At 46.7% G+C, this 27024-nt stretch overlaps 1 protein-coding gene across 1 annotated transcript in view; it reads right to left on the reverse strand.

The window, feature by feature from the left end:
- COL17A1 (collagen type XVII alpha 1 chain) overlaps window positions 1-23776 on the reverse strand; it is a 50733-nt gene extending 26957 nt beyond the window's left edge. The window contains exons 1-17 of the mRNA XM_046654833.1: window positions 23565-23776; window positions 18652-18714; window positions 16699-16743; window positions 15585-15689; window positions 14488-14619; window positions 12805-12852; window positions 11855-11890; window positions 10688-10735; window positions 9119-9262; window positions 7682-7840; window positions 7000-7071; window positions 5567-5638; window positions 5029-5097; window positions 3787-3951; window positions 3323-3403; window positions 2140-2184; window positions 965-1156 (exon numbers count right to left, since the gene is read on the reverse strand). Of these exons, the coding sequence (XP_046510789.1) occupies window positions 965-1156; window positions 2140-2184; window positions 3323-3403; window positions 3787-3951; window positions 5029-5097; window positions 5567-5638; window positions 7000-7071; window positions 7682-7840; window positions 9119-9262; window positions 10688-10735; window positions 11855-11890; window positions 12805-12852; window positions 14488-14619; window positions 15585-15689; window positions 16699-16743; window positions 18652-18703 (1465 nt within the window). The 5' untranslated portion in view covers window positions 18704-18714; window positions 23565-23776. The remainder of the gene's footprint in view (window positions 1-964; window positions 1157-2139; window positions 2185-3322; window positions 3404-3786; window positions 3952-5028; window positions 5098-5566; window positions 5639-6999; window positions 7072-7681; window positions 7841-9118; window positions 9263-10687; window positions 10736-11854; window positions 11891-12804; window positions 12853-14487; window positions 14620-15584; window positions 15690-16698; window positions 16744-18651; window positions 18715-23564) is intronic.
- Window positions 23777-27024: the final 3248 nt, after the last annotated feature.

A 27024-nucleotide genomic window follows, 5' to 3' on the forward strand; every position in this document is an offset into this window, starting at 1 on the left:
TGTTCACTGCAGCCTTATCTACTCAGTCATAAAAAATGATGGCGTCCAGGGGCTGGCCGAGTGGTTAAGTTCGCGTGCTCCGCCGCAGGTGGCCCAGTGTTTCGTTGGTTCGAATCCTGGGCGCGGACATGGCACTGCTCATCAGACCACGCTGAGGTGGCGTCCCACATGCCACAACTAGAAGGACCCACAATGAAGAATATACAACTATGTACTGGGGGGCTTTGGGGAGAAAAAGGAAAAAAAATCTTTAAAAAAAAAATGATGGAGTCTTGCCATTTGTGACAACCTGGGTGGGCCTTGATGTTACCCTAAGTGAAATAAGTCAGACGGAGAAAGACAAATACCATATAATTTCACTCATATGTGGAAGATTAGAACAAGCAAAACGATGCCACAACTAGAAGGACGCACAACTAAAAAAATATACAACTATGTACTGGGGGGATTTGGGGGAGAAAAAGCAGGAAAAAAAAAGAAAAATCAAAACAAACACATAGATACAGAGAACAGATTGGTGGTTACCAGACGGGAAGGAGGAAGGGTAAAAGGGGTAAAGGGGGACGTTTGAGTGGTGACAGAAGGAAACTCGACTTTTGGTGGTGAACACGATGGAGGCTATACAGAAGTTGAAATATAATGATGTACACAAGAAATTTAAAAAGAAAAAAGGCTATATAAAGGTACTGCCTGATTATTAAGGGCAGTCAAATGGTTAGCGCAGACCGCTATAGGGACAGGGGGCCCTGGGCCGGGAATCAGGAGCTCCATTAGAATCCCAGCTCTGCCACTAAGCAGCCGTGGGACCTCAGCCAGGTGCCTCCTGAGCCTCAGTTTCCCCATCTGCAGTAACAAGGGGTCTGAACCCATGACCTCAGGCTCCTTGGCCCCTGACACTTGGGACACATTCCTGCCCTTCTGAACGGGCAGTTGAGCCCACTGCCCCGCCACCGTCCCCACGTACCTAGAGCAATGAGGCCGAAGAGCAGCCCCAGGAGCAGCAGCCAGGTGAGCAGCAGGCCCAGTAGCCATTTCCACCAGCTGCAGCTGGAGCCGCAGGGGCACCAGGCTGGCACTGCCCCCCACGGGCCCCCGCCACCGCTGCCAACACCACCACCGCCACCACCACCGCTACGGTGGTCATAGCCATGGAAATCTGTGGAAGAGAAGGGAAAGGTAAGGCGTATGCAGGTGTCTCTTGCCCTCTTCCCTCCAAATTCTCTGGCTTTTGATGAATTCTTGTGGGTCCGAGTGAATGTGAGTGGGGGCCTTCAGGTTCCTGTGCAGCTCTGTGAAGGATGGGGCTGGCTCCTGGAATGAACACAGGGCCATGGCTGGTGAAGAGCAGAAGTGTGACAATCCTGGGCCCAAGCTGTGTGACCCTGAGAAGGTCACTTAACCTCTCTGTTTCCTTTTTTATTAAGTGGGGTTCAAAGATTATCTACTTCATAGGATGGTTGTTGAATGAAAGGAGATAAGGCATCTGACGTAATTAGCAGAGGGTGTAGCACACAGCACGAGGTTTAAAATCTTTATTATGAACATTGATCTGCCAAATTATTTGGCCCAAACGTAAAGCATTCCCATCTCCTCGTCTCAGGTCACATGGCTCTTTCTTTGTAATCCCCAAGTGCCTAGAATTACACTTAGCACTTAAGGGGTGGCCAGGAAGAGTTTCTTTTTTTTTTTTTTAGTGAGAGTGTTTTTAGTGTCTAAAACGGGGTGATAAACTTTGATCTGCTTCTCTCACAAGACTGTGGGAGCAAGTGTGGGAAGTGTAAAGGGATGGAGATGTGTGTGGTCTTAGTGTCACCTTGAAGCCGTGCGGGGGTTCTGTAAGACACAAGAGTAGCCCTGTGTGGCTCCTGCCACGTTGGGAGACCCTTGACCGATGGGCAGACAGTGGGTGCCCAGCAGGGGCGGTGGGGGCTATGGACACCATCCCCTGAGCTAAGTTCCTTCTGCAGCCTGCCCCCTCTACTGCCCTCCACTCTGCTTCCATCGAGCCTTCAGGGGACCCCTCTAGAGGTGGGTGGCTCCTGTGTGCACTGGCTTCAGGCCAGGGGGCTGCTCTCTGCTCATTCTCCATAACCAGCCCTATCGGCTCCTGTCGCTGCAGGACCCGCCATTCTCACCCACCTGCAGAGGCGGCCTTGGCCTTTGTGGACACAGTCTTCACGTCTCCTGAAAGACAAACCCCAGAACACAGGTTTTGACCTGAGCTTTTAGACTGCAGGATCCCACAAGACAGCCGGTGCGTGCGCTGACCTGGGGCAGGGCTTGAGGTAAATACGTCCCCCAGGCACCTTGCGGAACAGCCGCGTACAGGAACACCCATTAACTCAGTCCTCGCTGATCTGATATTTGCAACAATTCCATTGATGAAGACACGGCTTGGCAAACAATTAACGGTGGGGGAAAGCACAGTTTCATTACCCACTGGTGAAGCTGAACTTTAAAAGCCCAAGCCATTTTCAGAGTTTCTTCCACGGTGGGGGTGACATTTGCATTCAATAAGAGATGTGCTGTGAGAAATGACTCTTGATTTATTGGTTAAGAGACTTTGAATACGGTTCCCAGCCTGGGGTGAAGGGAACAGAATGGCAAGGATGGGCTTGGAGTCGGGCTGTTCGTGAGTCCCTGATGCTATCTGACCATTGAGTGTTTGCAGCACATGTCGACTTTTTCGGGGAAATTGTTTATAGCGGTCATCAAATTCTGAAAAGGGTCTTTTGGCTCCACAGCCCCACGTCAAGCCCTAAAATGTACAAAACTGCTAACTTTGAAGACTTTAGAGTCAGGCCTTTTGAGGATTTTAACTGATTTCATTTGCATTTATCTAAAAATGTTCTATGACTTCACTTTTCCCTTCCTTTACCGACTTCTCTGAAATCAGTGATTTGGAGAGATTCTATGGCACCTAGAGCATGTGAAGAAATGCAGTTATCCAGGAGACAATCCTGATATTTGGGAAGAAAAAAAAAAATAAAGCTAGCCAGTGCTTTGCAAAGCAGTTTTCTATTAGTTCTGAAAATTACGGGAGGACGAGCGAGGCGAGAAAAAAATGCCCCTGTGGACTTTAGAAGTGCCATGGGAAGCGTCTGCTTCCATCGTGTGCGTACATGCATCAACTGGGGGTTTGTCAAAGTGCAGACTCAGCAGGTCTGGGCTAGGGTCCAGGAGTCTGTGTTTCTGACAGGCTCCCGGATGTTACCGATGCTGCTGGTCCAGGGACCACACTCTGAGTAGAGGTCTCAGATGACAAATAAATGACACGGGGTTGGCTGAAGTCAGAGTGGACAGTGATCAGATTTGCTCTTACCATTAGTGTCTGAGATTAGGTAGGTGTCAGCAGTGTAGGCTGCTTGCTTTTCCTTTTTTAGGGTATCCTCTGAAAAAGAAGCTGTGCACACAACCCGTGATAATCTGGCATATTCTCTCCCCACTCCCCCAACCCTGCCCCATATCCTTTTCCACTTGGGGAGGTGGAGGTTAGCCTGGCAGGAAGAGGGGCTGGCTTTCCTGGGGTTAGTTCCCCCACCTATGTCTGTGGTTAGGAGAATTGCTGTTCCCTAAAGACCCCTCTGGGAGCTCTTTGCTGGAATTTTCCTGGTTTATCTGCACTCAGGACAGACCCTGGTACATCCTATTCAGCAGGCATTTTTCATTTGAATGGGATGACTGTGGTTTCATTCTTAAAACATCTCAAGCCACCTGGCCAGGACATTTGGTCTTCTATACTGTCTGTCTTTCTTCTGAACCCAAGTCACGTGTGCTCCCACGTACTTGAAGACATGCTGGCGGGGGAGGCTGTGAAGACCTTCCCACTGTCCTTGGTCATGATCAGCAGCTCCATCTCCTTCTTGGTAGCAGGCACGTTGTCTTTTTCCCGGATCAGGAATTTACAGTCCTTGTGCAAGAGCTCATCATTCTGGACACTTGTAGTGCTGGCTAGAGAGGAAAGAAGTGGGTGAGGAGGAAGGAAAAGGCGCCAGGAGAAAGCAGAGAGAAGAAATGACCAGAGGGAGAAGGAAAAGGAGGGAGGAAGAAAAGAGAGAGATTAATTTGAGGGTGCCTTGCTTTCGCTGACAGTTACTAAGAAGCATCTTGAGGACCAGAGACATCCTCCCCTTCCCGGGAGGGCCTGGCCTTCAGGAGGTTGAGTCAATGTCAGAAGCATTGGGCAACTGGCCTATGAGGCTGCCCCCCACCTGGACATTATAGGATCTTTAGTGAATGGACAAAAGTCCCCTTGTTAGGCAGGCCATTCTTTAATTAACTTGGGTTCATTTCTATCCTTCACATCTCGAGTGTTAGCATCTTGGTGGGACGCTTTTACTGACCACCCCATCTAACACACACACATGCCTGTCTCTACCATCTCACTATTTCTTTCCATCAAATACATATCATTTTCTGTAATTATCTTGTGTACTTGTCTACTTGTTTGTTATCTGCCTCCTTCACTGGAAATATCAGCCTGCTGAAGGCAGGAATGTAGCCTGCCTTGTTCATGTCTGTACTTTGGGCCCTTAGAACAGTGTCTGCCTCCCACAAGGCAGGTGATCAGTAAATATTTTTTGAATGAATGAATCATTGAAGGAAACACATCAGGATCAGAGCAGTGGAGGGGATAGCCCACCATGTGCCATGAACCCAAGGTGATAAAGAGTCTATAGAGAGAAGGGAGGGTATGGCAGCTTCTGAGGGGGTCCCTGGCTCTTGTGATGGGAAGCGTGTAACAGGAGCAGGCCAAAGGCTTCCAGACAGGGGTGGGGGCTGGGGAGGAAGTGCCTGACCCTAGGCAGGTGTGGAGGGTGGAGCTTCCTGTCCCCTTGGACAGGAAGGCCAAGGTAAGGTCAGGGACATGGCTCATCTCTGCTCATTCATGGGAACAACTGAGAAGCCCTTAGAGTGAGTCGTATTTGTGAATCTCAGACCACCAACGGGTCATATGCCCTCCTCCCATATGCCAGGTGTCACTGTGGAACAATTCTCTCTGTGGCCAGCTGCCCCCACAGCACTCACCGGCAGAGGTGGACACGCCCGTGCTCACGACGGGGGGACTCTGGGGCATGTTCTTCTTCACACCGTACGCTGCAGGAGAGGAACCACTGAGTGAGCGAGGCCAGGGTGGGCAAGCGGCTCCACGCAGGCTAGAAGCAGCCTGACCAGCCCTGGCAGACAGGAGCCTCCCCAGGTGAGAGGAAGACAATAATAATGAATAATAATAATGAATAATGAAATCAACTCTTGCCAGCCATGGGGGCAACACTGAGAGTTTAAATGGCACTTTCTTTGGTATAACCCTCGTCCTTCTAGGACTGTTCCAAGGGCCGCCTTTTCCCCGAAGTCCTCCTAGACCCTCCCGCGTCTCCTTCCCTTCTGAACTCCCACAGTCCTAACGCCTGCTTTACACAACTCGATTCGTGTCTTGTAGGATCCTCCAATTGTTTTGTGGGATGTTTTGTGTCTCTCATTCAGTTGCTGAAAGGTGATCTTGTGAGTTATAGCTGCAAAGAGGCATAACTCCCCAGCCCCCGAGCTTCAAACCGCAGCTACGGACCTGTGGAGGTGGTGGTCATGCCATGGGACAGGGTGGACGAGCTGGGGGCCAGATTGTTCTGCATGCCAAACACTGTGAAAGGAATTGAGGACAGGTGAGCGCAGGTGCATACAGGAGGCCCCTCAGCTCAGGCAGCCCCCCGGAACCCCAAAACCACTTCCGTGATAAACGCCTTTGCATATGGTAGAGATTCCCAAACTTTCTCGTTCACACATTCTAAGTGACATCATAATTTTTTTGATGCCCCACCTCCCCACCCCAGTTAAAAAGTTACTAACAGTTCCATTTATTGAGTAGTTAGGTCCACAAAACTTAATATAGTAGTAGTTTGCACAGGGTCTGACAGATGTTGCTGTACCCCTCAAAATTTAAAAATATCCCAGGGGTTCCCTGTTCCCTGCAGCACCCTGGGGTGCCTTGGTGCAGGGTGGGAACTGCAGGCATGGGACACAGACACAACGAGGGCAGGAGGCACGGACTTGGCAAACCCCTGGTTTTCCCTTTGACTCTCCTTCTTCTGATTCAAACACATGAAAGTCCCTTCGCCCCCATTATGATTTCTGAGGCTGGTTGGTTATTTGTTTTTATCCCCCTTAGTTAATAGCTTCTCTTATTCCATCTTATCTACTGTTTGGGGCATAAGATCATGGATCCAATATCAGCCCACCTTCCTCAGTCAGGACTTTGCAAGAGCAGAAGAAATGAAACATGAAGCTGGTGTCTTCTGGGTTTGGTGGGACTCTAGTCAAGTGGAAGTGTTGAAAACCAGAACGTTAAATTTGCACTTGCAGCTATACCAGCCAAGTAAATAAAGAAGGCCCACTTCATTACATTTATTAGTCACAATATCACAGGGAGAGGCAGATTTATTTTTAAAAAGTTGTGGGCTGAAAACTTATTTACATATAGGCTATTATGATGTATGTGTTATGTACATATGAGTGAAGAAATATTTCTTTAAAACAGTTATATGTTTGCACTGGAAGCTAAGCAGTATCATTATCTGAGCCCCCAATGAACCACTATATTTATAAAAACATGTGGGGTGAGATCCTTCTAAATTAATGCTTTTCACCTGAAGATGTTCTGAGCTATGCCTCCCTTAGCCCCTTCACTTCCATCTCCCCACCTTTCACAGAAATCAAAGGACCAGCACAGAATGAGCGCATAAGATGTGGTCTCTGGCCCCCTCTGTCTGGACCTTTCCCTGGGACCAAGCTGACTCTACGATTGACTTGACGGCAGCCTCTGTGCCTTCTCACACATTCCCTTGGCTGCTGCTTCCACGCTGCCATGTGCGTGCAGCAAAGTCCTCAGGCTCTTGGGCAGAAAGGACATCTTCTCTAGAAACCATTCCATTTTCCCCAGCAGGAGAGAGCATCCCTATTAAGCAAACCACCTGGAAAAGGCAGTTCAAGCTGGTGAGCACTGACCTGAGGAGCCGGCACTGAGTCCAGGGTGCAGGGTGGCAGAGCAGGACGCCATGTTATTGGGAACTCCGAAGACTGCAGGGGAGGAGGAAAGCTGGTGGGAGGGATGTCCAACCCAGAAAAGGGGTAAGGAAGCACCAGAAGAAACGCGAGGGTTGCATTTTTACATGGTGTTACATTTTTGTTTTTAGGGAAAAACTTAGGCTCTTGCCCCACAGCACAGAACGAAACGTTAGTCTGTGGTAAACCCTGGGTCACAGCCAAGGGGTGGTCGTAGGTTGGTCAGGCCTCGAGAGGACGTTGGTTCCTGCCAAAGCCCCTCTTGTTAGTGATCATTTTATGGAGAAGGCACTTGAAGCCCAGAGAAGTTAAATGACTTGCTCAAGGTCGCACAGTTAATACACGTGGAGTGAAACTAGGCTTCTTGCATCTGTTTTCATATTCTTTCCCATTGCATTTTTTCTGATACACTGTGCTATATAGTCCTTTCTACAGAGAACCCACCAAAAGAAAAACTTTAGATGAATTGAACTGAAGTTCCAGTGGAAAAATCTCGGGACCCTTGGCCACAGAAAGCCCCTTTAGGAAGCCTTGGAGATGGCAAATACGAGATCGGTCGCTCAGCTTCAGGTAAAGGTGTGATGGGTTCAGGAGTGGGAGGGGATATGCGCCTCGTGCCTCATACCCGATCCTGCAGAATAGGCGTTGGTGTTGAGGAGGGACGAGCTCTGGGCCGTCACGTTGTTGTGATAGGTCCCCATGGAGGACCCCGCTGGCAAGGTGGAGGACCACACGTGGGAGGGGAGGTTGGCATCCAGGATGGTTGTGTCATAGGTGCCGGATACTGGAAACAGACACAGGCACACACATGCCCGGGTGAGAGATAAGTCAGCACTCTGTCCTGGGGTAACGCAGTCAGCTTGGTTTGCTGGGACTTTCCTGGTTTAGCCCTCAAGGTCCCCACATTCTGGAAACTCCCTCAGCCCAGGTCAAACCAGGGCAGTTGGTCATCCCACTTCTATCTGAAATCTTACAGCTGGTGGAAACTTGATCTCTTGATTTAGAAATTCTTGCTGGTTCTTGGTGAAACTTGAAGTAGGTAAATTTTGCTCTGGGGTCTGCCCCTTTCTCCTAAGCCCCTCTCCCCACCTCCTGGTGTGCTGTCCCCACCAATGGTCTCCCTCTCTATCTGTTGCTGACTTCACCTTCAGAGAAGTCAGGGAGCAGTGAATGAGGCCCCGTAGAGAATTCCTTCCAGGAGAATTCCAGGCATAGAGCCAGAGCAGGTAGGGAAGTCCAAGGCCACACCGCATGATGGCAGGCTTCTCCGGCTAAACCCTCCTTAAACACTCCCATGTGCCAACCAGACCCAAGGGGCACCCTGCCCCCAAGAGGGGGTTTTGGTGCTTCTTCAAATCCGAAGCCAATTCTGCCTATTTACTGTACAAGAGGGAGCTTGCCACGCAGGTCACAAAGCGCCCTGAGGTTTTGGTTTTATATTAAGAAACAAAAGAAAGATTACACTCTCAAGATTTTTTTCAGTAATGAATGACAGGAAAGCTTTGCATCACAGCAGAACTAGCTTCTTTCCTCATCGCCTTCCAAGGATCTCCTCCTTCGTCTTTCTGCCTCCCACACTCATCCTACTTGACTAGGATCTCTGGGTTATCTGCTTGCCTTCCCCCAGGGGTCCTCACCTCCACCAGGGAAGTAGCTGTGCCTGTGTTGTTCATTGCCTTTCCCCTTGGCGTAGGGGAGGCATGCAGTAAATATTCACTGGATGAATGAATGAATGAATGAATGAGTGAAAACACTACAACTTTCCCCAACATTCTTCATTTGGGGGACCTGGCCAACACATCCCCAGGAGATGTCAAGAATCTCCTGGGAGAGAATCTTGAGGATATAGAGTCAGACTATAGTGGGCACTTGGATGGTTGATCAGTGGGGTCAGAAGGGCACAGCTCGCATTTTCACGCTACAGGAAGAGCAAATGCTCAGTGCTTTTCGAAGTCTCTGCCACAGACCGACGGGCCTGCCATGGCATGGTTGAATTCCGGGGCCCGGGCAAACCTGCCACCTGGTTCCCTTCCTCCGTGGCAGCCCGGGCTGTGGGGCTTACCTGACTGGGAGCTCGCCGTCACCATTTTGGTCTCCACGGTGCCTTTCTTGGGGATGGGGAGGGTGTTGGAGGAGTTCCGGGTGGGGCTCACACTTGCTGATCGGCTCCCCTTGAGCAAACGCTTAACATCATCCAATTCCGTCCCTGTCAAAGAACCCCCCAATTCTCCTTAGGCCCGGGATTCCTTCCTGAGTCCAACTGCAGCGGGAGGAACATTTACGGCTTCTGAATACTGAGGAGGACGGCATCTGCTTCACGGACTGGGACATTTTTGGTTAGCCTTACAATTTTTGTGTTTTGTTAATTTATAGCACTTATCAACCTGGCACTTTGTAATATTAATGGCCTCATAAATTCAGTGCCTCTATAAGGAGGCCAAAGTCCTTGGCAGATAGTTCCTAATTAGACCTCATCAAACCCCACTGGGGTGATTCTGTGGCTGAAAGACCCTGTAATCCTGGATTGGGGGCAGGATTTACACCCCAGGCAGTTAGACGACCAGCCCTCTTGAAACAAATGGTTCAGCGGTGGTCTCATGCACTCACAGGACACCTCAGGAGTCGGGTCCCTGACCTTGTATGCTCTGGAGTGTCAAAAGGAATTTGTGGCCCATAACTCCTAAATATCATGCTGCTTTTGTGCAAGTTAATATCAAGTGTGTCTGGCTGATACAGTTGGATGCGAGGTCATCTACTGGAGCAAGCTCCCCGTGCCTCCCAACGGGGCAGGCAGGAGAGGAGGGAGGCCTCAGGCCAGGGCAGTGCGCAAGCGGAGACAGACAGAGTTGCAGACAATACGTGCTGGAAGAGCACTCAGGCACCATGCCCCCGGATCATTCCCCTGGCCCTGAAAGCTCCATCCTTTGGGCTCAGCCTCCCAAGCATGGAAGGACTCAGATGAGACAGCATTAGACCTGGAGTCAGACCCTATGGCCCCAGGCATGAAGCTCTTTGGGCAAGCCCCAGGCTCTGCTTGCTGAACTGCCTGACCCAGCTCTTTCTCCTCCTACTCTTTGCACTTGGCTCCAGCTCTAAAATTTGGGCTCGTGCCACAATGTCAAATAACCTCTAACAAGAATAGCAGGAGTCCAGTATAGCGGACAGAGACTGGGGAATCTCTGACATTTGAGATCAAGTTCAAACTCTCCCACTCTACTTTGACCCTTCTCTGACCTTAACTATCCCATTGTGTCCCCTCCTGTTCCTGTTCCTTCAGCCACACTGAACGCTCCTCCCTCTCATCACATGTCAGATCGGCTGAGCCTAACTGATTCACCCTTCGGTCCCTTCAAGTGACACTAACCCGGGAAGCTTTTCCTGGTTGGTTGGTTTACCGTCTCCCCATTAGTCTGTGAGCTACCAAGCAGGGACCCTGACTGAATCAGCTCCTTACCCGCCTGCACCTAGGCCAGGGTCTGACTCTTAAAAGGCCCTTAGAGGCGTTTTGTGATTGAGTGAAGGCACACACACGTGCACACACGTGCACACATGCACATGCACACGCACACACACAGAGCAGTAGCCCTGGATTCCTGGATTCTTTCTTTTGCGCGGGACGGTAACCACTTACATCGAGTAGACGGGGATGCACTCTGCAGTCGAACCCGGATCTCGCTCTCTGTACAGGGGAAGAGATGGAGAGGCTGTGAATGACAGAGCTGGGATCACAGTGCCTGACTCCAAGCTCTGAGCAGCAGATATATCTTTGGGCTGCTCTGAGATCTCTGTATGCTAGGAACAGGAAACCCAGGTGTTCCCAGAATGAGTGCTGCTTCAAAAGAGATGTCCTCTCCCCCCACCCCGACCTGCCCACTGCACACCTCCCAGCTGCCTGGAGGCGTTCTGATGAAATCCCAGGCTGGGCCGGGAGACTCTTCACCATCAGCAGTGACCAACCCCTTTTCCATTGCTCATTTCCCTACTGCTTGAACCAAATGGCTCTCCTGCCTCCAGAGTCTCTCAGGTATCAGCGAGAGAATTCTAAGACCTAGGGTGTTTACTTGGCCATTTTGCCCTCTTCAGGGCAGGAAGTGGCTGGTTTAACATTATTAGTTAGCTTCAGGTGGAGCACTGGCATCTTTCAACCATCAGCTTAAAGTTGTGGGTGGTTGATATGTTCCTAATTGTCAAGTCACTGACGCAGAATGGCCCGTGAGAAGTCTAGACTGGTCTTTGAGAACTCCCAGGGCCTGTGAAGAACTCTGCCTTCAGCACAGCCCTGGCACATGCTCCTCGCCACTCTCACCAGATTTATCAAGGGCGGCTTTCCCCAGGACCACTTCTCCCTCCCAGAGCCTTATCCATGGGCAGATGTGGAGAGTGCAAAACTGTCATGGAGCCCTTTGATTTTGAAAAAGAGGGGCTTTTGCTCAGTTTCTGATGCCTAAAGGCAGTCATAGCATATCTTGTTAAAGTCAACCAGGAGACCAGAAGTGAAACCAGATGTGGTGGCAGCATCCTCAGATAACCCAGCTCAGAACAAACTACTCCCCAGGTCCTTACCATGTGCTTTCCTCCCTGCCTTCATGTTATTGTTAGATCACTGTCCAGGTCCACCCTCCCCATCCTGGTAGAGCCAGCAAAAGAGTCCCAGGATGCTGTAAGCTCGCTGGGGGCAGAGACCATGTCTTATTCATTCTTCTGTACTCCTCACATTTCCTGGCTCAAGACTGGACACGTCAGATGCTCAGGAAATACTTGTTGAATGAACTGAACTGAACCCAGCGACAGAGCTCACCTCGTGTTTGGCTCCTTCCTCTGGTTGAAGAAGATGCTGAGAAACAAAGAACAATAATCTTAAGCACGTAGAAGATGTGGCATACTAAAAATTTTTGACATGGAGGTACATCCATTTGGACGGGGGAGGAAGTTGTTTTCCTAGTATGTTTATATCCACACAGGAGCCTTTATGGATGGTGGATGCTTTATAAACGATGACCACCCAGCAAAAGGGCAGAGAAAGTTTTGTAAGCCCTCAGGGCATTTAGGATGTGAAGTTAGCTAAATGAGTGTTGAGTTTGCTTGCACTTAGAGTGTTGAGTTAGCTAAGGTAATCATTTGGGAGCACGATCCACTTGGACTGGCTGACTACGCTGATCAAACGTATCGGATCTTCCCTTTCATTTTTTTGTTAGAGACTGCCTTGGTTTTCCTGCTGTATCCAAATAAAAAAATAAAATTATAATCACTGCACAATCAGTGATCATATCATCAATTCATATGCCCAGTGAGAATCCAAGAACACGGACCAAAGACTTAAGGTCAAGTGAAGATACAGTCTAGGGTTTCACTTGGCATAAAACCTGCCCCTTTGAAGCCAGCTGTGGGGGAGGTGCTGGGATGTTTGGCACTTGTGGGTTCTAACCCCTGCTCCTCTTTGCTGGGAGGTCTGTGCAGCCTGTGTAAGGAAAAACCCTACAATTGTTGCTTGGCCTTGGGGCTTATCTATTCAAGCTTGAGCCCTGTATGAATAGCTTGCCATTTCAGTAGTGTCACGAGCACAGGCTTATGATAGCAAGTTAATGCGCCTGACAGTCCCCTTAAGATGCTTCAGGATAAACAGCAAGGGAAAAACAGGTCAGCAGACGTCAAACTCCTCTAGAAAAATCCATTTAACTTATGATGTTTGCTGTTCCCTCCCTGTCAGGCAGTTCAACCATTTCATCAGAAAATAAGGAAAGGACATACCAAATTCCTTGCGAGGGTACTCCGGGGAAGAGTTGCCACTGGAGCTCCCTGGAGAGGGGACAAAACACTCAGTACAAATGGTCACTTAAGCCCAAAGGGCTTCTGAGATGAGGGCACCCCTTCGTGCACCTCCACAAGCCTGGGTGTCTGGGAGAGTGAGGTGTGCCCTTCAGCAGGCTCATGATTTAGACACGACGTGCCTCCTGGATGTGGTCACAGCACTCCGTTCTGTTGCTGATCTATTTCAGTGGGGCAGGGTTTGAACAAAGGAAAGTAGGAGGTTTCCATTCCTTTCTTTTTTTTTTTCACTTCATCAACTGCATTTGACCTATATCAGTGCTGATGCAGGTGACCTGTCCCTGGTCAAATAAATGTGCTGTCAGCACCGGACTGTCTCTGACTTTGTCAAGCTTGTCCCGATTGTGGACGTTGTTGAAATGGAGGTACCAGCCCCTGAGCAGGCCTAACATCAGAAAGCACTGGGGTGACACAATGCATCTCGCCTGGATTTGGGGCTCCCCAACATCCCCTGGCAGCTCTGGGTCTTAAATCATTTACCGGGGCTCCTGTCCCTTAATCCCGCTTCTCCATCACTAGAACTCATCTCCATTCACTGTTAGACCCACTCGTCTATTTTCCACTAAAACTGCTTCTGCGGATCACCAGGAACTCCAGTGACCTTAGGAGCAGAACCCAGATGTCTTCCTCCCGCCTCCTTCTTGACCCTGAGCACTGTCTTGTGCTGACTTCTGTGACGCTGCCTGCCCCTGGTCTCCCTGCCCCTCAAAGACTCTTCTTCGCCTCTCTGAACTCTGCCTCTTCCTTCTCCTTCTTCCTCCAACTTTATCTTCCTTCACTCCTTTCTGCTTTTTTACTCTCTTCTTTGGCCCCCTCCTTCAGTTTTCCAACTGCTACTAACAGCTGTTTGTGAATGACTCCAAACTAGGTATCTGGCCCTGACTTCTTCCCTGAGCTCAAGTTCTCTGGACCCCACTGCCTGCTTGGCACCCCCACCTGATAGCTGTACCATGTGGCTCTGATTCAGGACGAAATACTTGAACTCATCCACATGGAGGCGTCCACCTGGCTTCCCTGTTTCAGTCGTTGGCACCACCATGAACTCCACCTCTGTGTTTGAAATCTTGGTGGAGTAGCTGACCTCTTTTTCTCCCTTTTCCCCAATGTTTCAGCAATTGTCAAAACAGTCAGTTCCACCTTTGCAATACCTTTCACCTCCAGCTCCTCCTCTCCTGTCCCACTGCTCCCACCCTAGTCCCAGCCAAGTCTTCCCTTCCCTGGAATATTGAGCAGCTTCTAACTTGTCACGGTGTTCAGCCTCTTTCCTCCCCATTCTTCCTGCACCTGGCTTCCAGAATTCAAGTCCTGGACCTCAAATACGGTCAACTCTTTTACTCAAATGTCTCTGTGGCTTCTCACTGTGTGCAGAATAAAGTCCAAACATCTTAGCCTAGCACCAAATCTGAGTCTCTCCATCTCTCTTCACACAAGTGCCACTGCTGCTTGCTACAAGTAACAGGAGTCCACAACTGAAGGAAGAGTGGAGAGAAGGGTGAGGGCGCAGACCCCGGTTAATGCAGGTGGTCAATACTTAAATCTTCAAAGAATGAATGAAGTTACTTGGGGAGGAGAGTAGTTCTCCTCTAAAGTCTGTGGGACTGATACCTTCGTAGGTTCCATGGCGGCTGACATGAGTTTTCCTTTCAAAAGTTGAGCCTGGTGAGTTGGGCAGCGTGGAGGCAGGTGAATGAGCCCTCCTGAAACTGGAGGTGGAGGCATGGCCACGTGTGCTTCCACCTACAAGTGGGGAAAAGTGGAGACCCCTAGAGCACCTCAGATTGACATTCAGTTATATTCGCTAAGTGCACTCAGGGTTTTCAAAATAAAAGAGGGCCCTGTGCGGGGCCAGAGGACGTCAGGAAGCATGGAAGAGGTTCACCCCACATTCCTACGGCGGCTCAGAAATGGGAGATGTTATTATTGCCACTGCCCTTCCCAAGCCGGCCCCTGGAAGGCAGAGGGGTGCTTTACGTCCATCCCTACAGTGCCTGGAAACAGAGAGGCTTCAGCAGGATTTTTCCTGAGGACCTGGCCTTTAATTGCAGATCACTGCTGGATAGATCAGAACATAACCCCTGTGGAAGCGTCCTCAGCAGGTAGGGGCAGGCGCCTCTCTTGGTCAGCCTGGCTGTTTGTGTGTCTTGGGTTTCCTTTTTTAGTTTCACTCCAAGATTTTTTAAAAGGCTTCAGAGCTTATGTGTGTGGGTTTTCTCCCCGCCTTTGCTTTGCTTTGTTTTGTGTCGGATTGAAAGCTACCATGAAAGAGTGTTTCATTGGGAACAATGGGGCTGTGTTGGATGCTTGCCCAGCGGGAACTCAAACAGTAACCCAATCCTGAAGTTTCTTTTGTTGTTGTTGTTGTTAATTCAAATTGTAAACCCTCAGAGTGCACACCCTTCTCGAAAAGAAACGACTTAAAGAGAGTGCTTCAGTGGGAAAGGAGCCACTTGCCCATGAAGCCTTCTCAATTAGTTATTGTTATCTATATTGGGGACTTAATGAAAATTGATCCCATTTTAAGTAGGCTTCAAACGTGGATCCTTTGTAAGTCTCATCTTCGCTTGGTCTTCTGTCGATTACACAGCTCTTTGGGGCAATTGGAAGGGATGATGAACACTCGTTATCGTCAGTCTCCTTAACGGAATTTTCTCTCTCCCTGTCCCTCTGCTCTCCCTCAAGCCCTCCCACCGGCAGGCACTTACTTGAATTTATGTAGCCGCTGCTGCCGTGCATCAGGCTCTGTTTCTCCAGCCGGCTCCCTCCACCGAGAGAACCTGTTTTGGCATAGCCATTGCTGGTTCCCCCTTCTGCAGAAACAAGGAGCAGGTGACAACTTACCGGTGCAATCGGCCCAGAGGGTCCCCTCATCCTCTTGGAAGCATTGCCTAGCTTCCCACCCACGACCCTCTTGGTTTGGGGTCCCTTTCCCACCTGGACTGCCTAGTCAAGGCTCCCATGCTCTCATTTTGTTTTTGATACAAATGTCAGGAGCAAATATTTCACCCAATTTAAAAGGAAAGTCTTCTGAGTGGAGCATACCAAGTTGCTTATTAGGGAAATTTAAATGTTAGAAAAGGCAGCTGCATGATGAGAAGCTCCTGGAAGCCAGGCCCTGGGTTGGCCTTGCTCTTTTCAAATGCCTGATCAGTGCCCCAGACGTGGCAGCCACCAGGAGCGTTGGAGGGATGCGTGACAGCTTTGTGTTGCTGGTAGCCAGTCATCCTCCAGCCTCACCTGCTAATGGGTTGGCTCTCCACTCCCACCCCCAATCTGCCCACCCCACCCCCGTGAGCCAGGCTTCCTGGGAGGTGCAGAGGTAGCTTTATGACAGAATCCGCTCAACCTAAGGACCTCCCCAGAAGAAAAGTGGACTCAATCAGGAGCCCGACTGCTGGTGCCTTCCTCCACCCCATGCTCAGGTTGGATAAGATTTCCGATATTTTAGTGTCTAGATCAGGTACATCTATAGAGACAGAAAGTTGATTTGTAGTTTTCAGGGGCTGAGGAGAGAAGAGGGAGAATGGGGAGTGACTGCTAATGGTCATGAGGTCTCTTTTTGGGAAGAAGGAAATGTTATAAAATTAGATTGTTGCAATGGCTGCACAACTTTGTAAATATATTCTCAACCACTAAATTATATATTTCAAACTGGTGGATTTTGTGGTATATTAATTAAGGTCAATACAGCTGTTAAACACAAGATTTCAGATATTTTGGATTTGCTCAACTGGAGAATGAGCTCCTATGGAAAAGGTTACATGTGGAGTCCTTCCCCCATGACCTACTGAGAAGAAAGCTCTTGAGATAGTCACTTACTTGGTGGTAAGGATGTAAGTCTTGTAGTTACTGTTTCTGTGATAACTAGAAAAAGACAATGAAAAGATGAGATATGTAATGCACTGAAATCCCTATATTTTGGCAAGCTCTAAAATTTGTCGTAGGCTCAACATATTAAATTAGTTTCAACACAGATTTTTATATAGTTTGTGTTTGAAGGTATGCAATCTGACCCACTGTGCATGAAAATCTGTGCAATAACAATGGGGTTTCATGTGCCTGGAAAATAAGTTTATATCCCTTTGGAACCAAAAGTAGTTAGTTACCCACTGATTTGAAAGATGCCTTGTCTTGACATCAGTGTCTCTCATCTAATAATTAGATCTAGTCCAGGCCTAGATTTGCCTTTGAAGAAGGACCAGGCCCTCAAGTCACTCTCAAAAGTCTCGAGTCCCATTCTTTCTCTGCACTGCCCATTCCAAATGGCCACCCAGTCCATCTGGGGCCAATGCATCAGCCTGGGCTGATTTCACTGTGAAGTGGATAATTACTTGTACTTCTTTATGAATTTTGGAGTATCTGAAGGACATCATAATTCATTCTAAAATCTCCAGGGCCATTCCTAGGTATGAGGAGGTATAGGAAGGGAGGAGGTCGCTAAGTCACCTTTGGTGCTCAGTGAAATCAAGGATAGATGAACATCAAAGACAGACTGGAAGAACCAATCCTGTTGCCTCCCCAGATTGAGTTTCTCTAGACTCCAAATGATGGTAAGTCTATGGAGGTAATAAAAGCTTCCAGTGTTTTCTAAACACCAGTTGGAAGAAAGACCTCTTGCCTTCCTGAATCACTGTCTCCCGTGGAGCAGCATGGGAGATGGGTGGATCCTAAAGCTAGAGCAGGGCCAATTTTGTGCTCTGACTATGATCGTTACCACTGCCTCCCTCTGCATTGGACATAAAAGAGCACCCATCCACCTGAGGTCGCTGGTCTTTAAATTGTTCTCGTGTGTGTGCACAGGTGTGTGCATGCCCAGGTGTATGTGTATGCATGACGAGTGTGTGCACATGCCTGTGGGTGTAAGGAAAGGAGAGAAGGATGGAAGAAGATGGCATGGATCATTTTGTGCCACTTTAGGCTGTGCTGCTGACAACCGTTCCACCCCACACCAGTTTTACTGCCGCCCCCTCACTCTTGCGTTCTTCACACTGCATTTTCCTAATGAGTTTGGTTGTCCTAGCAGGAACAGCGTTCAATGCACAAAAGGAAATGGTTTTTCAGACTAAAATGGCAGCTTGATTTGAATAATAGTCCTTGAGCTTTCACTAAACTCTCATTGTATGGACCTTTGGGACTCTTTGACACATAAAAGTAAATTATTTCTTAACCTAAAGTTCAAAGGCTGTGGAGCTACAATTTTTTTATTGGAGATATATGAAAGTCACAGGATAAGTGAAAGAGTTAGAGCTGCTAAGGGGACCATTTAAATGTCTCCGAATTTATCATCTGGGCAGTTCCACAAAAGAAATGTGACTGCTTTCAATTTTCAGTGTGGATGGCAACTGTGACACCAGTGTCATTCTAACACTGTCTCTGCAATAACTGGGATGTTATTCTTTTGGATTTCTGCTGCTCTGTATCCCTAAATAAGGGAATGATGAAATAAACTATGGCAAATTCATTCAACAGAATATTATGTAGCCATTAAAAATGCCGGTTATGAAAACTATACATTGAAATGGCAATTTTCATCTTTGAAGAAAAAGCTGAACGCATTTTGATTACAAGTATGTTGAAATAAAAATCAACAAAAGGCATCTTGTGTAAAGGAATAAAGCCTATTTAGGAATACATTTTAAATGATACAGTGAAAACAAAAGCAGAAAAAGTAATAAAAAGAAAAAAATGATACAGTTGTGGAATTAGGAATGAACTATTAACTGTTTCCAAATTTTTTAATTACTTTTATAATGATATATATCATGCTCTTACTTCTTTCAGAGACTTCAGTGCCGTCTCGTTTGTTTGTCCTGGTGACATCCATACCATAGCCACCTGCAGAAAAATCCAGAAACCATGAAAGGCCATGCCTCTTATCATCATTTTAGTAAGTATAGATCTCTACTATTCAAGCTGAGAACCAAAAACTTGATTCCCAGAACTCAAAGAATAGTTCTTTCTTGTGGAGATTTTTTATGTCATTTCCACTTCCTCTATCGGTTATAACAGAGAGTAATTAATAGTTCCACTTTGGATTCTATCCCTTTGTACTGGGATCTTATTTTTCAGGATCTGATTGATCAGATTGTCCCCAGCTGAGCGTTAAAATGTTTACGTAGAAGATGTGGTGCCCTGACCTTTGACTATGGAATCTCCATTCTTTGCCAAAGTAACAAACAGCTGCAGGATTTTTGTCAAAGAACTTAGTACTTTCAGCTCATTCATGTTGATGCATTCCGTGATGTGCAGTGTTCTGTGTGGAGCTCGATGAATATAAGACATTAATTCTTCATTATTTAGAGTTCGGGTGTGAGAATGATGTTTGATAGATTTAAGTTGGGATAAAAATCATTACAATGGTCTTATGTATAGAACTTTGCACTTTTCACAACTGAAACTTTCTCCTCGTAACAAATCAGCCCTGGTAGGCTTATTCGCAGACATAAGTGGGAAAAATATATGAAGAACATATATGTAAACTCTATCGAAATACGTAGGAAAATACATATTTGCACATGTTATCCATGTTCTCCCTTCACTGTTACTCTGCTTCTGGAAAGGAAAATCATTGTGATCCTGTCCACTGTGTTCTGAAGGAATGAGGCAGGGCTGACATCAGGGGTGGGCTAGAGTCGGGGGTTCACACTTAAATACACAGGAGAGAATAGCAAGGATCCCTGTCCCACTGGGCTCTTTTGGCTGCAGGTTTGGTTTGGTCTCAGGTTCTGGAAGGTCTTGAAATCTGGCTTTCCCTGCCATTCTACCCCTCACCCTCCACCTCCCTAACCTTCCCTCTCTCCTTGTTCATCTTTTGGATGCAGTTCAATTTGGTTTCTGGAACTCTGGAGAAAATCACTTCTGCCCAGGATGCCCCTTGCTTGGAGACCCCGCCTTTCAGTCTTTTTCGCTGCCTGGTGATTTAGGGTCGACTTATCTGTTAGGCGTGATGGGCATAGTTCCTTGTTCCGTCATACCTTTAGGGGCCCTCAAAAGTATTTTAATTTCTTTTTAAAATCAGAAGAAAAATAAATAGAATCCAACCTGGATTATATTCTTCCAATGCAGTTATAAAATACAATTTTAAAAACGCTTTTTTTTCTTCATGGAAGAAGGGGTCCACAAAGGCAAAAGTGTCCAGGGCCCCTGAAAGTCATAACGTGGCCCTGGATGACTTCCACGCGGAAAACCAAGACCGCAAGAGACCAGCTGGTCAGCTACCCAATGGAATGAACCAGGATCAGCACAGTTAGCTTCAGGGCCTTGTCAACTGTGCCAACTTCTTGCTCATCAGAGTTTTTTAAATGCAGCTCTAGGCAAAGAATGAGGCATCATGGGAAATCTCCTGGCTGGATCTGAGAAGCCATAGAAGGTCTTTGCAGGTATGTTTCCCAGAACCAAGAGGTGAGGTGCCATAAACAATTTAACAAGGGAGTCTAGCCTCATTAGAAGGCCAAACCTGGCTTGTGACTATGTCTGCATTCCAGCTATAACTTGTATGACTTGTGTCATTTAAACCTACGTACAACCAGATAACTTCTTTGAAATCCTTTGTTTAAGTATTAATTGCCTTTGCTACCTCTGAAGCCCCTCTCTGCCTTTTTTAAATTTAATTGTTCACGAGCTGTGAACGAGGAGGCATTTTGGAGATTAAACATTCAAATGCACCTCTCTGCTGGTGGGAAGCCACCTAGGATGGCGCCTGAACTGATATGAAATATAATCTGAAAGCAACTGTTTATAATGACCCATGGAAACTTCCGCTTCCCACAAGTTGCTGCTTATTTTGATCCTTCAACTGAAGTTGCTGCTGGAAGCTATAAATTCGGGATTGGTTGGGTTTATTGCACTTGTAGCCATCAAGGTAGACTGATGACAGCTCCATTTGGTAAGAGTCTCAGTGTCCAAGCAGCAAACCTGGCGCATGTTTTCTTGTGCTTTCTGTACCCAGAAAAATAATAGACGTTTCTAGGCCCGCCTGCCACCTTTTCGTTAAGTCCTAACAACAGAGCCTCAAGATTTCCGGCGAAAAGCCAAGAGTTCCCTATCCATCAGAGGGTATGAAGAGGCAGCCTACTGAGAAGTCAGATGCCCTCCACCAGGGCCTGGGGCTCCTCATGGAGAGGCACTCTGGGATAGAAGGTGCCCTAGGTGGGTGCAGGTAGATGGGCCCTTGTCTCTCTCTCAGCCCAAAGCCCCTCGATGGCTGTGTCCCAAGGCCATGCAGAATGATTTCTTGAGCCTAAAATGTACAGGACAGAGCTCTGTTGGCTTTGCCAAAACTCTCCGCCAGACTGATGGTCTGATGTGGCAGGGATGTGTTGGGAGATGGATTTCTTTAAACCAAATGTAAGGGGTAACTTTCTATAAGTGAGTTATTAAATAGAAATGGTGGTTGAAGCGGAAACCTGGACTGTGATCATCCCATGAGACCTACAGCATTCCCACAGGACTTCCTTTTTAAACATTTTAAATGCCCATGGTTTAAAAAGTGTAGCTAACGTTAGCGAAAGGGAAGTTATGTGCCCAGGTACGTGTCCCAGCCTGCCACTCCTGACAGAGCTTGCCAGTGGGCTCTCAAAAACACTACTTAGTGGAAGCACGGTCAAATAGCATAATTTTTAACTTGGATGTTTGGGCCGCTTCACTAGAACTAAGGAACAGCAGGTCACTCGAGTTCTCAGTTTCCAAATTAGGCTAATTTCCGTCCATAGTTCTAACAGGCTGCTTTGTGGTTATTTCATAGTTAATGTTCTTTTGAAGACGTAAAAATGATCCCATGTCATTTTCTTATGCAAGAAGCACACTTCAAAATCATTTTTCTACTTTTATGAATTTTTTTCCTTTCCACTTCATTTAAATGATGCCACATCCACCTAAAGCTATTCCAGTGATGATGTGGTGTAATACGTGCACGAACAGGCACAGACCGCTGTTACTGATCGTAAACCATTGCATCGATCCTATGCTTTTCTAATGACTCATGAAACACTTGGTCTTTGAGACAAAGAGGGGCATGGAGAAACTCAGTGTTTTTCTCTCTATTATCTATTTTAGGAATAAATATACTCTGGCTAAGGAATCGCAAGTATTTTCATAGCTCTTATTACTCCAATCTCTGTACGCTTTACATTTTAAAACAAAACAACAAAATGCCCAAAGTGTGAGAAACCGTCCACTAGCTACTGATCTGTTAACACAGAAGGGCCAAGCAGTTTGCTGGACTAGGAAAACCAGTGCCCCAGGGTCGATCCTCTCAGAGGTTCTTGTCTCTGCAATACCCCAGCCATGGGCTCACCCACTTGCTTCGTTTGGCATCCTCAATTTTCATAATTTGGGGGTTGGGGAGCTCGGGCACCAGCTTTGTGATTAGGCTGCTTGTTTCCAGCCATGTTTGGTTAAGTCTTGCTGCAAATGAGCCAAACCACGTAGACACAGATTTCTTTGGGTCAGGCATAGTTGAAGAACGTGGTTAGTTCTTAGGTCGGATCAGTTTCACCAATCTGAGCTTCTGTTGAAGTTTGAAGCAGGACTCCTGGCCCTCACTGTCCCCATGTAAATTCTCATCAGATTTCTGTGGGTGTTTTGCAGGGGCTGAGAGTAAAGCAGGCCCCCTCTGATTCTCTGAAGGGCACCCTCAGGGGCTGAACACCTTGCTTTCGTTTAGGTCTGACCCAGATCTGTGCCTTAGCTCTAAGAGAAAGGATACAGGGGCACCGAGAAACAATTCTGCTTCTCAAATGAATATATTTTTAAAATCTCACTACATTCGATGGATAACAAATCCAAGTATTCTGCTACAACTTAACCGCTTCTCAAAAGCAGCGATGTGCCAGCAGCTTTGCCTACACTTCCAAAAGTGAAGTGGTAATTTGTCAGTTAGCAGTTAATGTGGTCCCAGTGAGATACCTAAACTGGCAACTCTCACCCTAAAATAAATTTTTTATTTTTTGGTCCAAATTGGCCAGTAAAAGTATGTACACACACAAAATTTTCTTTCTTTTTTTTGTGTTGTTCCAAGTTTGACTCCAGGAAGTTCCTAGATTAATGATATCAATTCAGATATTTCACTTTACTTTAGATTGGGGCAGTAGTAATTTTAGAGTGCAACAAACAACAATGTTTGCTCAACCCCTCGAGCTTAATCAGAACCTGCCAGCGCAGACGTCCGGGCCGTACATCAGCTCTTAGTACTCAGGGGCTGCTGCTTCTAGAAGCCCCCGCTTACCTACATGCTAACTTCCCCTCTGAGCTGTTCTCTGCTGTCAAGGGGCCAGAGGGACTCGAGGGAGGGGGAGAGCAAGAGAGAAACTGAGATTGAGAAAGAAGGGATTATAAACGCATCATCTTCTAAATAAATACACAAATAAAACAACTTAACACAAGCCATTTTACAGTACTGAAAATAATACCAAAAAAATCTGGCCACTAGAGCCTAGTTTATCTTAACTGACTTCTTTCTTCGCTTTCCCACTGATGAATCTTGCTTGTTATTCCTTTAAAAGACCTACTCTAAGCCGAGTGCGTAAACCGAAGGAATCATTTATGATCAATTAATCACTTCAATCAGAACCCTTGAAACGAAACAACTTCATCTTATTTTCTCCAACAAACGTTTAAGTTCTCAATGGAAAACCACAAGTCAAAGTCTCAGAAGGAGGAAAGATCAGATCCTTCCTGTTACTTACCTAGTTTGAGATTTTGAAGGAGTCGGAAACGACTTTGAGTAAATCCCCTTCTCTCTTTCTTCCCTGATGTTTCCTTCTAGACGTTTGCAGTACCCACTTTTTTTTATCCAGACCCAGCCAAGGTGTGTTAGAGCTGAGTGATCTTTCAAAAATGCTCCCTTCTCCCTCTCTCCCCGTTGTTTCTTTCAGTTCTTTGCTTCCAAACAAGTCCTGACAAAGGTGTGTCGTGGTTTACAGTGTTACTCCACCCTTCCAATTATCTGACACTTGATGGATTTAAAAAAATCTGCCTCCAGGAATCAAACTTTATAGGAGGCAGAAAGCTTCTCCTACCAGTGTAGGTGGATTAACCATTTATGGGGAATATGGTATAAAGGTTCAGTGTAAAGGAAATGCCCTTTTATTATATCTTAACTTCTATAACCAGAGAATTGCCACCACTGGGTATTTCCCTTCCTTGCTGCCATGGCAATAGTCAAAATCCCAATGCGCATGATTCACGGTGCAGCCAGCTGTGTGCGGGACTTGAGGTCAAGGTGCTCAAGCCCTAGAAAAACTGTGAAGTTGGCAGGATTTATATTCAAGACCTGTTTCCCCTATAGATGCCTTTGTCCTCTTTCCACCGTTCTGACCCAAGTCAGGCCAGTCCCACCTCAAGGAAAAAGTGAGTGAACTAATTCAGAATAAGATGTTAATGACCAAAAATGTGGAGCAATTGGTGAGGCCCAGAGGTAACCAGATATAGTAACACTGATTCCAAAGAGTGACATGTTAGTGACAGGATTTTAGGCATTTAGCCACCTAAATAATGGAGAGAGGTACTGTTGGGGAGGGTTAAGGACCTTCTTTCCCCTCAAATCAGCAACCACATCGTCTCCATACGCCCAAGACGACTGTGGACTCCCAGAGGCCCTGTAACTCCAGGTACACTCCATAGGGCAGTTAGACTTCCCCCAAAGAGTCAGTTTACACTAATCTAGAGAATTCTCATGAACATCTGAATAGCATGTGGCTTCCTGGGACCCCTAGAGACTAGCTTGAGACTCTTGGTGTTGGTAATATGGGGAGTCTGAACCTGGAACTTGCTCAAATGGTTCTTTGGAGCCATAGCGTCTTCTGGGGACCCAACACTGGGTCTGAATTCCAAGTCGTGAGGCATCATTCCAAGATCCTGGAGGGGAGCTGTAGGATTCCTGCAGTATAGTGCCAGTGCATGTCTGCACCTGCTGTTATGGGCACTCACACCCCACGGAAGGGGAGCAGACTGCTGAGCACCACCTGTGGGGTTCTCACTCCTAAGCTCCCAATATTCTGCATAGGGGGTCACATTTCAGAACCCTTTCAATGATCTAGAATGTGACACTATTAGGTTCTTGCTTGCTGGGATGTTCCCACCTTCCACAGATGAATACTCAACATGTCTTCTGTCAATCTCATAGCATTGAAGAATCTGGAAGACAGAGAGTTTTCAGGATAAAATTGACATAATCTTGAATCATTCATTCCCTTATTCATTAATTCATGAATTAAACAAAAATATGTTGACTCCTGCTTGGAGCCAGACAATGAACTACATGCTGAGAGTTTGGTGGTGAAGTACAGACATACTCTCTGTCCATACGGAGTTCACAGTCTAGGGGAGGAAGGCAGACCTTAAACAATGTATTACTCTGCTAGAGCTGCCCTAACAAAATTCTGGTGGCTTAAACAACCGAAATTAATTTTCTCACAGTTCTGGAGGCTGGAAGGCCAAGATCAAGGTGTTAGATGGTTTGGTTTCTCCTGAGGCCTCTCCCTTCGCTTCCAGATGGCTGTCTTCTTGCTGTCTTCACATGGCCTTTTCTCTGTGCGTGTGCATCCCTGGTGTCTCTCTCTCTATGTCCTTCTCCTCTTCTTGATAGGACACCAGTCAGATTAGATTAGAGCCCATCTTAATGGCCTCGTATTAACTTTACCTCTTTAGAGACCTTATCTCCAAACACTGTCACATTCTGAGGTACTGGAGGTTAAGCTTCAACATCTGAATTTGGGAGGGACACAATTCATAACAAATTGTGTACATAGCAAACACATGTGTACCAATATACAATTAAGAATGTGATAACTATTTAAAGAAAGAATTCTGGATACTATGAGAGAGCAGAAGAGGAGACATAATCTTGAGGACGATGTAAGGGAAAGTTCTGCTAAGAAAGTGACATTTAAACCAATAGTTGAAGGTTGAATAGAGATTATACAGGTGATGGGAGAGTGTTGAGAATGTTCTAGAATCTAGATAGGGAATGAGTATTTGAGAAGGTTCTGAAGTGGAGGAAAAATGGTAAGTTTGAGGAAGAATGATGCCAATATATTTAAGTGCACCAAGTGGAGGGAGGGTGGCAGTGGAAGAGAAGCTGGACAGGGAGGCAGGGGTTAGATCACACAAGGTCTCACAAGCCGTGGGAGGGAGTGTATTTTGGTATTTGGCAAATGTTCTTAAATTGACGTTAGGGAGCATACAGGCACTGTATGAGTGTTTGGATTATTAAGAAAGAAGAGAGACTGCAACTAATGTTTTCTAAGGTCTATTATGTGGCCAGATATTTTACATGCATTATCTCATTTAGTCCCTACAGCAACTCTAAGAGGTGTGTACTACTATTATCTTCTTTTTTTTTCATGGTTTCTGGGGAAATTTGATTCAATCAGTGGAAAAAGTAAAGAAACCGGAATTTGGGAAAAGTTACAGCGGTTTAATATTATCATTCTAAAAGAAAAATTACTGTTGAAATTAGCATAGAACATTGTCATAATGTACACCAAGAAAACTTTCTTAATGGTTGCATATATATATTATATATGTGCATATATATACATATAATATATATACATTAGATTGTCTTAATTAAATTTATTCTTAGACTTTATCTTAAGTTTTGTATTAGAGGACAAAATTTGGAAAATATGCCATTTATTGCCAGCAATGTGTGGAAAGAACACAACTAAATGGAGATGGAGAAGCAAGACCCTCAGAAAGGGAAATTCTTTCAACCCTTCTTTGAAATGCTTATCGTTAGCCTTTGCCCTTCAGTCTCTCTGTGCACTTCACGAATGGGAGAGGTCAGGTAGGTTAGACTTTCTACCCTGCTGGAAACGTGCTTAGCCTAGAATGCTAGATACAACCCCTGGGGAACAGGAAGTGAGGCTGTCTACCTACCTTTGTCAGCAGTTGGCAGTATTATCTTCATTTTATAGCTGAGAAAAGTGAAATTCAGAGAGGGAGAGTACCAGGCCAAGGATTTTACATCTGATTAGTGGCTCCAGAGAGGGGAGAGGGGCTGGAAAAGAAGTTAATAATTGATCACGCCTACATAATGCAGCTTCCATAAACTCCTGGTAGTATGGGGTTCGGAGAGCTTCTAGGTTGGTGAACACATCCATATACTGGGGGTGGGGGTGGGGGGTAACACATCTCAACTCC

The sequence above is a fragment of the Equus quagga genome, chromosome 2 (assembly GCF_021613505.1).
Source record: "Equus quagga isolate Etosha38 chromosome 2, UCLA_HA_Equagga_1.0, whole genome shotgun sequence".
NCBI lineage: Eukaryota > Metazoa > Chordata > Mammalia > Perissodactyla > Equidae > Equus > Equus quagga.